The following is a 12,307-nucleotide window of genomic DNA, read 5'->3' as shown; positions in this document are numbered from 1 at the left end:
CAAATTAAAAAGAATAAAAAACGTAGTGCAAAATCTAGTTATGCTAAATATTTAACCAATTGAATAATTTTTATCACTTGAGCTATTTGGAAATAGATTAAATGTTTATAATTTACTAATTTTTCTCTGTGTTGTAAAAACTTCATGTATCAATAATTCCAAATGTTAGAAAATAGTTTTAGTTTATCAATATGCTTATATTTATCAAATTTTTTTTTGATAAAATATTGAACAGTTTTGTGCTTAATAAATAAAAATTCGATCAGAAAGTATATATTATCTATATTTAGATTTTATTTTTCATATTTCACGTTTTCATGTTTTTTATTTGTAAATTCAACTTTTACTTACTTCATAGTAAATAAAAACAAAAAGTTTAATCAAAATTGAGATGCTTCAAACTTACAAAATTAATTCTAGTGACTAGGCTCACAAAATTAATTATAGTGATTTGGGGCAAAGTGAGACTATCTTGTTTTACCCCATTGATTTTTTTACTTGATTTAAATGTTAAATTTAAAATAAAAAGTGAAGTATAAAGTAAGAAATATTTGTTGTCATCTATAAGGTGCGTCGCCTTATTTAACACTAAATACTTATGATCGTTAATTAAAATACTAATGATCGTTAATTAAAAGGAACATGTTGGACAAACTAAGCAACATTTATTGTTACATTCAGAAATTTTTATTATGTACAAAAAAGTAAACTCACTTTTAATTGCATTGAATTTTAAGAAATTTGAAAGTTAATCAAGTTTTTTTTTTTTTTGCATTTTTAAACGATTTTTAATCAAACGTATAAAAGATTATGAAAAACTTATGAAAATAAAGTTTAGTTTTTAAAATTTAGTTACAGGCTAAAAGTTTAGCGTAAACTAGAAACTCTAGAATAAAAATCAGCAAATATAACATGCTCCCTCGAATCATCATGCTGAAATATCATTCTCTCCGAATGATTATGAGTTAGGTCCATCGTAATGATTTCACAAATGATTTTATTTTTTACCACAAAACACAGGTTAAACCTTAAATCCACAACTTATATAATGACATATAATATTCTTATTTAATTATACATATTATTATTTAAAAGTATTATTTAATACTATATAATGACTTATATAAATACAATTATAATGACTTAAATACTTCTTTTAAATTTGCAACTGCTTAGCATTTTGCTGATGATACTAACATGCTACTGGTTGACAAATTACTTCAAAAAATCAAAAAATATATTAATCATGATCTTGGAAATCTTGTTCAGTGGCTTCGTTCTAATAAACTTTCTCTCAATTCTAACAAAACAGAACTGATCATCTTTAAATCCAATCTGGCACCAGTTAATAAGCACTTAAATTTCAGACTAAGCGGAAAAAATGTATCCTTTAAACTCTATTAAATATATTGGGATTAAAGTTGATTCTAATCTTTCTTTTCAAGACCATCTAAACGACTGAGCAATGAAACTCAGCAAATCTAATGGAATGTTAGCAAAAGTCCGCCATAAATATATATCATGCTATTTTTGGATCCCATTTAAGATATGCGTATTAAGTATGGGAACAACTCCATAAACAAATCATTTTAATGTTGTTCTCCAAAATAAAGCCTTGAAAATAATATATTTTCAGTATAATAACTTTGAATCTAACGTGCTATACCTAATCTCCAATATATTAAAATTAGGCGACCTTGTGGTATTCCTTAACTGCCAATTTGTATCGAAAACCTTCCTCTATCATTCAACAAAATCTTTACAAGTACAAATTGTCACTTATCCTCTTCGCTCCATCAGTAGATTAAACTTAGTTATTCTAAAACACCACTCTGCTAAATATGGAAATAAATCCATTAAGTATCAATGTATAAGCTTATGGAACAAAGTACCTCCTGATCTAAAATCTCTCAATTCAATTTCTGAATTCAAAATCAAGCTTTTTAATTATTTAAAAAAAAAAAATACAATTAAATATTTCTACAAATTAATATTGAAATTCTTTATTATATCTATCAATTCGTGATCCGTCAGTTTTTAATTTGAAATTTTTAACATTTTGAAATTCTTTACTCATAATCTACATCTAATTCCTCTGGTTTTCTATCTGCCATTTTAAGATTTTTTTATTAAGTTTTTCATTCTAATATTATTAATATTAGTACTAATATTTTAACATTCTTTATTTATCTACCTATTTATTTATCTCTTTCCATTCAACTATTCTCTACTTCTTACTAAATCTTTTTTGTTGCTGTCATTACTTACTAAATTTTTGTTGCTGCTGAAATTCTCTTTTTATTATAATTGTTATCATTGTTATTATTATTGTTATTATTGTGTTTGTTGTTGTTGTTGTTTGTTATCATTGTTATTATTATTATTCTTATCAGTTACTATTATTATTGTTATTATTATTATCATAACTAGTATTATTGATATCAGTTATTATTACTATTTTCATCATTGACTATTACGTTATGTTGTATATTTAGGTATTTACTTTATATTAGTACTTATTCTACTGTAAATTTTCTTGAAATGTTATAAATTATTTCAAAATATATTTGATTTGATTTTTGATTGGATATCTGGTATTTGAAAAATTATAGATTATAAAGTGCCTTATTGCATTATTTTACTTCCGCCATTTTGTTTTGCAGCTGGCACACGAGAAATACCCATAGTTTATAAAATAGTTTATAGAAATTAAAGTTATGTAGTTTTAAAAATTCATTTCATGCGTATTGGGCACCATATATATGTGCTCATTGTGCCCCCGCATTTGACGATCAAATTATACATATCAAATTAGAAACTATCCAGGTAACTTTCTTAGTATGAACATTATTATCGGTTTAAACATGTTCGAACTATTTTTATTTTAAACATATTAAAACAAAGAAAAGTCAGTAAAGTTGTTAAAACAAAGAAAAGTCACTAAAATTATGGTCAGTTAAAATATATATATTAAAAAAAAATTGTTATTACGGGTTATGAACTGAGTGATACATAAGTATATGTCAAATTATTCCTTTTTCATTTTTGTGTGTTTTTAGAAATGATTTGTTCGTTTTACTTGATCGCTGATTTTTTTTTTTAACTTACTAACTTTAGGATAACATCGCAAATTTATCTCGACTTGATAGAAATAACTATGTAGTCATGGCATTTAAAAATCCTGCTCACGTATTTGAAAGCATCGCCTCCTTATTAGCCCATCCATTGCAGAGATGTCCACAGAAATATTGTCACTATGCCCTCGATTCTTAACGTCTACGAAGTCTAAGAAGAATAACATGCCTCAATAAAACCCTTTTTTTAGCTGTGTGTCTTTTTCGATTTTTGCATCAAAACGTTAGTACATTGAAAAAATGTAAGCAGCTCAAGCAGTTTTTTAGCTAAATCCAACGGAAAATAAATCGATTCTTATATTCGTGGTAATGATAGTAAAAATATTTGTGACGTATTGTATATTTTTCATGGTGTTTAAAAAACTTATAAATAATGTTCTTTAATATTAAATATAGCAACAATCTTTCAAAGTTGTTGCAAATAAAATTTTCCTTTTGTAACATTAACAATCTAACGACAAAAAAATGAATGAATAATTCAAAACTCAACTTTTAGAGCTTTAAATTAAAAACTAATGCAAAAAAAATTTTTTAACATAAATAAAGCTTAACACTTTTAGTACACAAAAAACATAGACAAAAGTTTTTTTTTGAAGTTTAATAATTAAAAGTGTCAAAAAAAGCACCAATCATAACGAATTTTGCGCATTTACTTCATCTAAAGTAAATGCGCAAAATTCGTATTTTTATTGAGCATTTAAGTTAAGTGGAAGAAAGATATTTTTATTGAGCATTTAAGTTAAGTGGAAGAAAGATAAGATTTGTGAATAAAAAGCTGATCTCAGGCATTCTTCGTTCATTGTTCCAGAATCCCGGACTATTTGAATGAGCAAAAAGATTCAAAACATCTCGTACTTTTGTGCAAAGATATAAGATTAATTTTTAGTATTCGCTTAAAAGACATTCAAACCATATCAAAAAACAGTATCAAAACTCAAGCTAAAAAGTTGTTGGGACATTTACGACAGTTGTACGTCAACATTTTGACAAAGTTCAATAGCTGCCTGATTCTCGATGACGAAACTTATGAAAAACGAGATTTTAGGCAAATATATAGTTACAAATTTTATAGATTTTAGACAAATATAAAGTCACAGGTAATAGGTCGGTTTTACAGTCGACTAATAATGCTAACTTAACGCAGTCTTTGCTCGCTAATTTAGATCCGGTTAAAGTTGATTAAAATTCTTGTATTAGCTTTGTTCTTTTGAACAATAACTAATAGCATGTATATTTTATATACACGCAAAGAACATTAACTAATACTAAGAATTCTATTAACTAATATTAAGAAGCAATATACACTATATAATCCAGCTTTTTAATCATTCTAAATTTCAATTGAATCTAAATCAGATAATACATAATTTGCTTTCACACTTTTATGTTCAAAATAAACTGCAAACTTTATTAAAAAATTGGAATATTTTGAATTACCTTTAATAAATTAAATTGGATAACCAATACTGTCCCAGCAAGCACAACCATACGGGACCCACACGGGAACGATCTGGGATGTCAAACGGGAACCGTACGGGATTTGGCCGCGGGATCTACACGGGAACCATATGGGCAGAATAAAAAAAACGAAAAACTTTTCGGCTGCTTTTTTCTTTAGCCCGAATTAACCCCAGATTTCTCCCGGATGTGTTTAAAATAGATTTAATTTATAGATTTTTTTTTTTTGATTTATTTATAATTTTTATTGTTTATAATTTATATTTTTTAGAGTTTGTTAACAAACTCTAAAATAATGTAAATTATAAACAATCATTATAAATAAGTATTGATATTTTAATGTTTGGTTCATTCTTAATAATTTAAATGACCATTTAAATTGTGGCAAAGTTATTATTTATATAAGTTGTAATGGAAAAATTTAAAACACAAGGACATACATAAGTATATACTTATAGTATATACTTAAGTATACATACATAAGAATGAACCAAACATTAAAATATCAATACTTATTTATAATGATTGTTTATAATTTACATTATTTTAGAGTTTGTTAACAAACTCTAAAAAATATAAATTATAAACAATAAAAATTATAAATAAATCAAAAAAAAAAAAAATCTATAAATTAAATCTATTTTAAACACATCCGGGAGAAATCTGGGGTCAATTCGGGCTAAAGAAAAAAGCAGCCGAAAAGTTTTTCGTTTTTTTTTATTCTGCCCATATGGTTCCCGTGTAGATCCCGCGGCCAAATCCCGTACGGTTCCCGTTTGACATTCCAGATCGTTCCCGTGTGGGTCCCGTATGGTTGTGCTTGCTGGGGTGATTTGTATTGCAAATTTTTAAATAAGTTTTTATAGTTAATCCGAAAATGTTTAAGTGTACCTGATCGCCATTTAAAACTAAATTAGTTTTGTCTTGTTCTATTTATCCGTTAAATAAAAATTTAATAAAATTCTTGGTAATCTTTTGGTTATTGTAAAGACTTTAACTCTTTAATTATCATATAAGTTATTAACGATTTCTATAAAATCAACAAATATGAACGATAGAACGGTTTTTTGCTTTTATACAACGGTGTTATTTTTAGATTTTGTGTTTTTCTGTTTAGAAATGTAATATGTATCGTTAATCCTAATTCGTTTTTTTTTTTTAAAAAGAATTTATTTTATCAATGTTATTAAATTGGTGTAGAGCTGAATCACTCCCATAAATTATGCCCTAAACTTGTAAACTTGGTCTTTAGTTCTTTACGACGGCTGATATTGTTCTAGTTAAAACCACGGTCTTTAATTTTACCTGGGTGAAGTGTTAATTTTGATTTGAGAAATTTACTGGGAAAAATTTAATTTCTGATCTGACTAATATAATTCAAAGAACAAGATTTAATGTGATTAATATAATTCATTTTATAAAATATACCTAAAATTTTAAACTTAATTTATAAAAATGTGCGATAAAAGTAATTAAAATTAATTGTATGTAAGATAAATACAATATCGAATCAAAAATAAAAAAAACTTCAAATTTTCCTAACTAACGCGTGATACCTATGCTATTTAATAACGTGTGATGCTATTTACAACTTTATAATTTATGCCTATATACTATTTAATATTTTTTTGGATAAAGACCAAAAGAGAAGCATTTCGAATTGTGTGACCTGAACGATTGAGTAGTGGCACCCGTCGATAACCTAGTAAAACAGAAAAAATGCAAAGAAAATAACTTTAAAAAAAAAAATAATAATATATAACTTTTGTTAATATAATGCAAAGTAAAAATGTAACAACCTGCTCTTATGGCAGAAAAAGGTATAGAGTACTGGCAAATATAATCATCCGCACCCATGTCACTATCACAAACGGCAAATCTTATGTGTGCTAATTCAGGTGCATACAAATCAAATTGAAAATCCTCATTCCATTGGGGATTGAAACCTAAATAATTTTAGATCTTTTTTCTAACCAAAAATTTAAAAATAATTTTTATTAAAAAAAAACAACCTTCATAAGCCTTAAAAACATAGATAACACAAAATTTACATCAAACACTTGTAAAAAAATAAAACAAACCACGCATGCTTACAATTCTGAATGTTTTACGTTTAAAATCAAAAAAGCAGACTTTATATATCTGTCGAAAATAATTGAAAATATCTTAGTGGCAAATAATAAAAAAATAATTTGTTGTTATTTTTAATTTACAGTCACTCGAATCATTATTACAATCATTTTCAGAGGATAAATTAAATTGACTACCAGAAAAAATAATATAATAAGTTGTGGAAAAAAAACAACATATAAAAGTAAAATAAAATAACACAAAAAGATGAGCAAGTTGTAAATTATCAAATCTGATGAACAAACTTTAAGACCGCAGCTTAGAATCCAGATTATTCCAAGAAAGTTGGAAGCTAACAATTTTAGTTTCAAATTTACTAGTTAGGTAAGTATTTTACAAAACAAGAAAGTTTGATGCGCACCACATGTGATAATCTTGCTCTTCTCTGCATTGAACACGATTTGATGATAATTTTAAGTGTAGATCCCATCATCAAATGTTTTGCAACTAAAAAGTACAAAAAACCACCATAACCAAACGTGAACCTCATTTACGCCGTCCTATAAATTAAGTGCGCATTTACACATGTGGCCCATATTAAATTTTCTCGCGGTGTAACATAATTAAAATAGAAAATAAGAACAAAAAATTTCGTGAGTTCGTCTTGAAAGAACAAGAAATTTCTTTTCTTTTATTGAAACAAAAAAAAAGTTAAATGGAATAGAAGACAAAAACGTTGTAGATGAAATTTTTTGTGAAACTAATGCTAACAAAAAAAGTAGCTAATATTAAAAGATTTAAAAGGATGAATGTACGAATACCTCAATTTCGACCTCAAAGAAGTAAAAAATAAAAGTATTATTTACTAAACTCACAGAAATATTGCAAATAATATGCGGATTAGAGTGTGATAGTGTTTACTCAAAAGAGAAAGGAAATTAGGCGATGATTTAAAAAAAAAAAGTTATTGATTTCGAGTTTGAATGAGAAATAAAAATATTATAAGATCAAGGCCATAACCACACAACCAATCAATAAAGAACCATATTTGAAAATATATTGAAATTGGGTGACTAACATGGTGTCTCAAGTTTTAATGTTAGGATCAATACAATTTTTTCTATACATTAATGATATGTAAAACGATATTACATGTCACTACAAATAGTCGGGTACTAGTAACTAGCGTGGTGCCTCAAGTTTTAAAGTTGGGATTAATACTATTTTTTTAATACATTAATGATATGTAAAACGATATTACATGTCATTACAAATAGTTATCAATTGACACAAAAATTTTAGCTTTTATTTCTAACAAAATAGATCATATAAATTTTTAAAAATAAACTATGATCTAGCTTGGAACATGCTGCATCTGTGTAGTGTATGTACTTAAATGGTGACATAAAAACTCTAGAATGTATGCAAAGAAGAGAAATAAAAAATCATCAATGGGTTAAAGAAGTTACAGATACCAAGACCAGCAGAAGACAAGATAATATCAGGTATTTATCTTTGAAAACACAAAGAGCAAAAAATCTTCCAATACAACATCCACGAGAGATGTGAAACAATCAATTGGATAAACCTGTTATACATTAACCAAAAAAATATTAGAAACTAGCATTCCATCTCTAAGCATTTCATAAGAACTTCTTTACCAAGATAAATATTTTTTTACCAACACAATTGTAAAAATTAAAACAAACTAAGTTCACAAAAAGTGAAGCAAGAAAAATCAAATAAATTTTAAAACAAAACAACAAATTTTAAAAACAATTTAAAGGCAACAATTTATTTAATATTTGTATAAGGAGCGTAAGTAACTTCATTTTTTTTTGTTGTTGAGATATGCACTTTATGTTCCCCTCTCCTACAAACATTATGCCACCTCTCCTTCCGTCAAAACACCATGTTCCCTCTCTTCCTACAAAACATCCTGTACTCCAAAATATAACGACCTTATACTATTGTTATAATATAAAATTATTTTTTTATAAAATAAAAGTTAAAATTTGTTAAAAAAAATAATAAATACTAGAATAAAACTTTAACCTAATAACATTTAGAAAAGAAAAAAAAGAAAATACAAAACACATACCACAACGTAGTTATATTGCATAAACTTGAAAAAAGGTTTACAGTAAATATGTCAAATTATTACTACCATTTTTTTTGATTTTTTTTGTTGCAAATTTTCCAAGAACTTCATCTTTAGGTATACCATGTATGTTTATTCTGATAAAAGGATCTGGTATCTAAAGTAAACACAGAAACATTGTTTACAGTTTACATTAGCTAAAGAAATGCATAATCTTGAAGTATGAGCTGTTTCGATCATTTTGATTAGATTTATTTTGTTATTATATCTACTCACCATCACAATTTAAAAATTGAAATGTTATTATAAACACTTGATAATCTGTATATGGTTAATAATGATGGTTTGTATATGATTACTAATGGTAATCTGTATATGATTACTAATGATGGGATACTTAATACAAAAATTAAAAAGATGTATAATTATTTGAAGAATGTTTGATATCCACAATTTTTCTTGCAACTTGCGCTTTCAAGTTTGCATAATTAGATATGGCTAAATAAAAGACAAAACTTAAAACCACAAACAAATTAATTTAAATATTATAAAAACTTAAGAACCTTGGTCATCTTGATCTTAATAAAATTATCAAAGAATTAAATACAAAAGGTTCTAAATTGCTGAATGATTTGAGCTTGGCTGAAGAAATTTGTAAAACTTAAAACCACAAACAAATCAATGTAATTCAAAAGCATATTACTTTACCAAATAATAAAATATTATTATTAAATGAATAAAAATTGAGTTTAATTCAATTCTTAACAAGTTGTGTTGTGCAAAAAAATTATTTTTTGCCCAGCATAAAGTATTGAATTGCTAAGTATTGAACTATTAGACTGATGAGCAGTATAAAAAACAATGCATAGAAACTTTATCAGCATGCAAAATTGATTCAAACTCAAGTGTTGAACAAAGTTGGCTTATTCAAAAGTAACATTCAGTCAATATATTTTTAATTAATGTAAAATAATTTTTATTTGATATATACTAAATTTATATATCAAAATATTTTTAAATAGGATACATATAGAAAAAAAAAAGGAAACAAGCATTAAAAAAAAAAAAAAAAATTCAAAACAGAAAAAGCTTCGAATAAAGAATGCTTAACGCAACTTTAGAAAATAAATTTAAATTATGTTAAAGTAGTCTACAAAAATTTAAAAAAAAAAAAAAATCTTATATTAATATATTCATGTTTACGTAAAACAATAAGTTGCAGCTAGTAAAAACAAACTCACAGTTCCATCTTTTGAAGCTTTTGGAAGCAGATGACCACTTATAATCTGTTTATAATAAAAAAACTCAGTTAAATTGTTTATAATAAAAAAACTCAGTTAAACTAACTTTTAATTTATAACTAAATTTTTAATTTATAACTAAATTTTTAATTTATAACTAAATTTTTAATTTATAACTTTTATTAAATATTGAACTAACTTTTTACTTATAAAAACTCATACAAAGGAATGTAAAATCCAATTGAATGTAAAATCCAATACAGCAAACGTTATACTAATCAGGACTTGAACATTTACTAACAGTATCTTAGTAAAAATTCAACATTAAACAACAAAAATTGATTATACTTACATAACTGTCCAAAACAAAAATTTTTTTGCAAGTTTTTGATGTTAGAAAATTAAAATTTAAAAGGTAATATCATTGAATAAAAAATATAAAAATGTAAATACTACCTTGATGTTAACTTTGCAAACACTTTTACTGAAATTCTCAACATTTTGAGGATCAAATTTGCCTTAAATAATCATTTAAATTTGTATATGGATTATAGAAAAAAAAAATTTTTATGAGTTTATGAAACTAAAAAAAAAAATTACATTTTATTTTAAATTTTGTAGTATTTAAAGATAAAAGCTACCAACATTAAATTTGGCTCACAACAAAACTGAAATATTTGTTATAATCATTATAAACAATTGATAAACTTGTAGTGAACTATACTATTTTAGTGGATTGAAGAATCAGTAGAATTAATTAAAACAGTAAATACCACTTCTTAAACACTCAGGTTTAAGGACATATCCGCATTTCCCATTCAAAGCAAACAAGCCGTCATTAATATCCATCATTTCCCCAGGGGTTTGAAAATTCAATGCAACTAAAAGATTTTTGAATTTAAAGAATTGTACTTGAACAAAAATTGAATAACATTTAAATAAAACTTTTAAATAAACAAAATAAAATATTACCAATTTGGCAACCAAACACCCATCCTTTAGTTGGATTGTAGTTACTGGAGTCAATTCTTGAACCTCTAGGATATGTCCTTACCAAAAATTTATTGCTATATTCAATAAGTTTCATTGGATAATCTTTACCAAGTTGCAATAGTTTTTTTTCTCCAAGTGATACATTTTGAAAATACTTTTGAGCTAAAAATATTACACATATATATACCTAGATATATATGTGTAATGTTTATGTATATACTTTTAGACACACATATAACCAGTATAATACATACATATATATATATATATATATATATATATATATATATATATATATATATATATATATATATATATATATATATATATATATATATATATATATATATATATATATATATATATATATATACATATACATATACATATATATATACAGGGTGCGGAAAAAGTTCCCGTATAAAAGTATAATTTGAAAAAATTATCTGCATGATGTTTTCTTTCAATATATAGTGTGTTTTTAGTATTCTTTTGTATTCCTTTGTATTCTTTTAGTATTTTTTAGTATTATTTTGTTTTAAGAATGTATATAAAGTGTAATTTGTTTCTCGTCTTGTACAGGAACTTTTGCTGTTTTTGCTGTTTATATTTTTGTATGGGAACTTTTTCCGCACCCTGTATATATATATATATATATATATATATATATATATATATATATATATATATATATATATATATATATATATATATATATATATATATATATATATATATATATATATATATATTTACTTTTAAATATCGTCGGTATACAAGTTAGTTCAAAATCATCATTTTGAACAAATAAAAATAAAATAAAAATAAGCTTTTGCGTAAAAAATGCGTTAAAATAATAAATTTTTGCGCAATAAAAAATCTTAATAATTGATTTATTAAATTTGTGTGGTATATCAAACAATAGAGAATTTGAAATACTAAATAGTGGTATAAATAACTCCATACTGTCAAAAATGGACTTGCATTTCCCTTGTATACCTACGATATATATAAAAAAATATTTAAAATGCTTACAAGCAAGGCCCTGCTCCAACGACTTAAAAGTAATGGATTCAACATAGTTTATAATGTTAGAGAATTCTTCAGCTACATTAATTTTCTATAAATAACAATTTCATATTTAAATTAAATATTAATGAACCTTAAAAAAAAATTTTACTTTAATTATTTAAAATTAAATTAAGTACTTTATGCATTGCCTATCAGAATGAATGTTACTATAAAAAACATATATAGGTAGCAAAACATCATTCCATTCTTAATATAGTTTTGGTTTTTCAAAAAAAAAA

General features: G+C 24.9%; 2 protein-coding genes across 4 annotated transcripts in view; one reads left to right on the top strand and one right to left on the bottom strand.

The window, feature by feature from the left end:
• LOC101236705 (uncharacterized) overlaps nt 1-3,561 on the top strand; it is a 37,229-nt gene extending 33,668 nt beyond the window's left edge. Inside the window, exon 9 of one of the 2 annotated variants that reach the window (XM_065801274.1) lies at nt 3,118-3,561. In XM_065801274.1, the coding sequence (XP_065657346.1) occupies nt 3,118-3,273 (156 nt within the window). In that variant the 3' untranslated portion in view covers nt 3,274-3,561. The remainder of the gene's footprint in view (nt 1-3,117) is intronic. The other variant, XM_065801275.1, reaches the window with a different exon arrangement.
• Nucleotides 3,562-5,982: 2,421 nt separating this feature from the next.
• LOC100198602 (1-phosphatidylinositol 4,5-bisphosphate phosphodiesterase zeta-1) overlaps nt 5,983-12,307 on the bottom strand; it is a 73,097-nt gene continuing 66,772 nt past the window's right edge. For both annotated transcript variants that reach the window (XM_065801272.1, XM_065801273.1), the window contains exons 15-22: nt 12,033-12,117; nt 10,977-11,159; nt 10,778-10,885; nt 10,461-10,522; nt 10,005-10,049; nt 8,830-8,920; nt 6,392-6,538; nt 5,983-6,294 (exon numbers count right to left, since the gene is read on the bottom strand). In XM_065801272.1, coding sequence (XP_065657344.1) covers nt 6,206-6,294; nt 6,392-6,538; nt 8,830-8,920; nt 10,005-10,049; nt 10,461-10,522; nt 10,778-10,885; nt 10,977-11,159; nt 12,033-12,117 — 810 coding nt within the window. In that variant the 3' untranslated portion in view covers nt 5,983-6,205. The remainder of the gene's footprint in view (nt 6,295-6,391; nt 6,539-8,829; nt 8,921-10,004; nt 10,050-10,460; nt 10,523-10,777; nt 10,886-10,976; nt 11,160-12,032; nt 12,118-12,307) is intronic.

The sequence above is a fragment of the Hydra vulgaris genome, chromosome 07 (assembly GCF_038396675.1).
Source record: "Hydra vulgaris chromosome 07, alternate assembly HydraT2T_AEP".
In the NCBI taxonomy this organism is placed as follows: domain Eukaryota; kingdom Metazoa; phylum Cnidaria; class Hydrozoa; order Anthoathecata; family Hydridae; genus Hydra; species Hydra vulgaris.
This window is presented reverse-complemented; position numbering and strand designations above follow the sequence as displayed.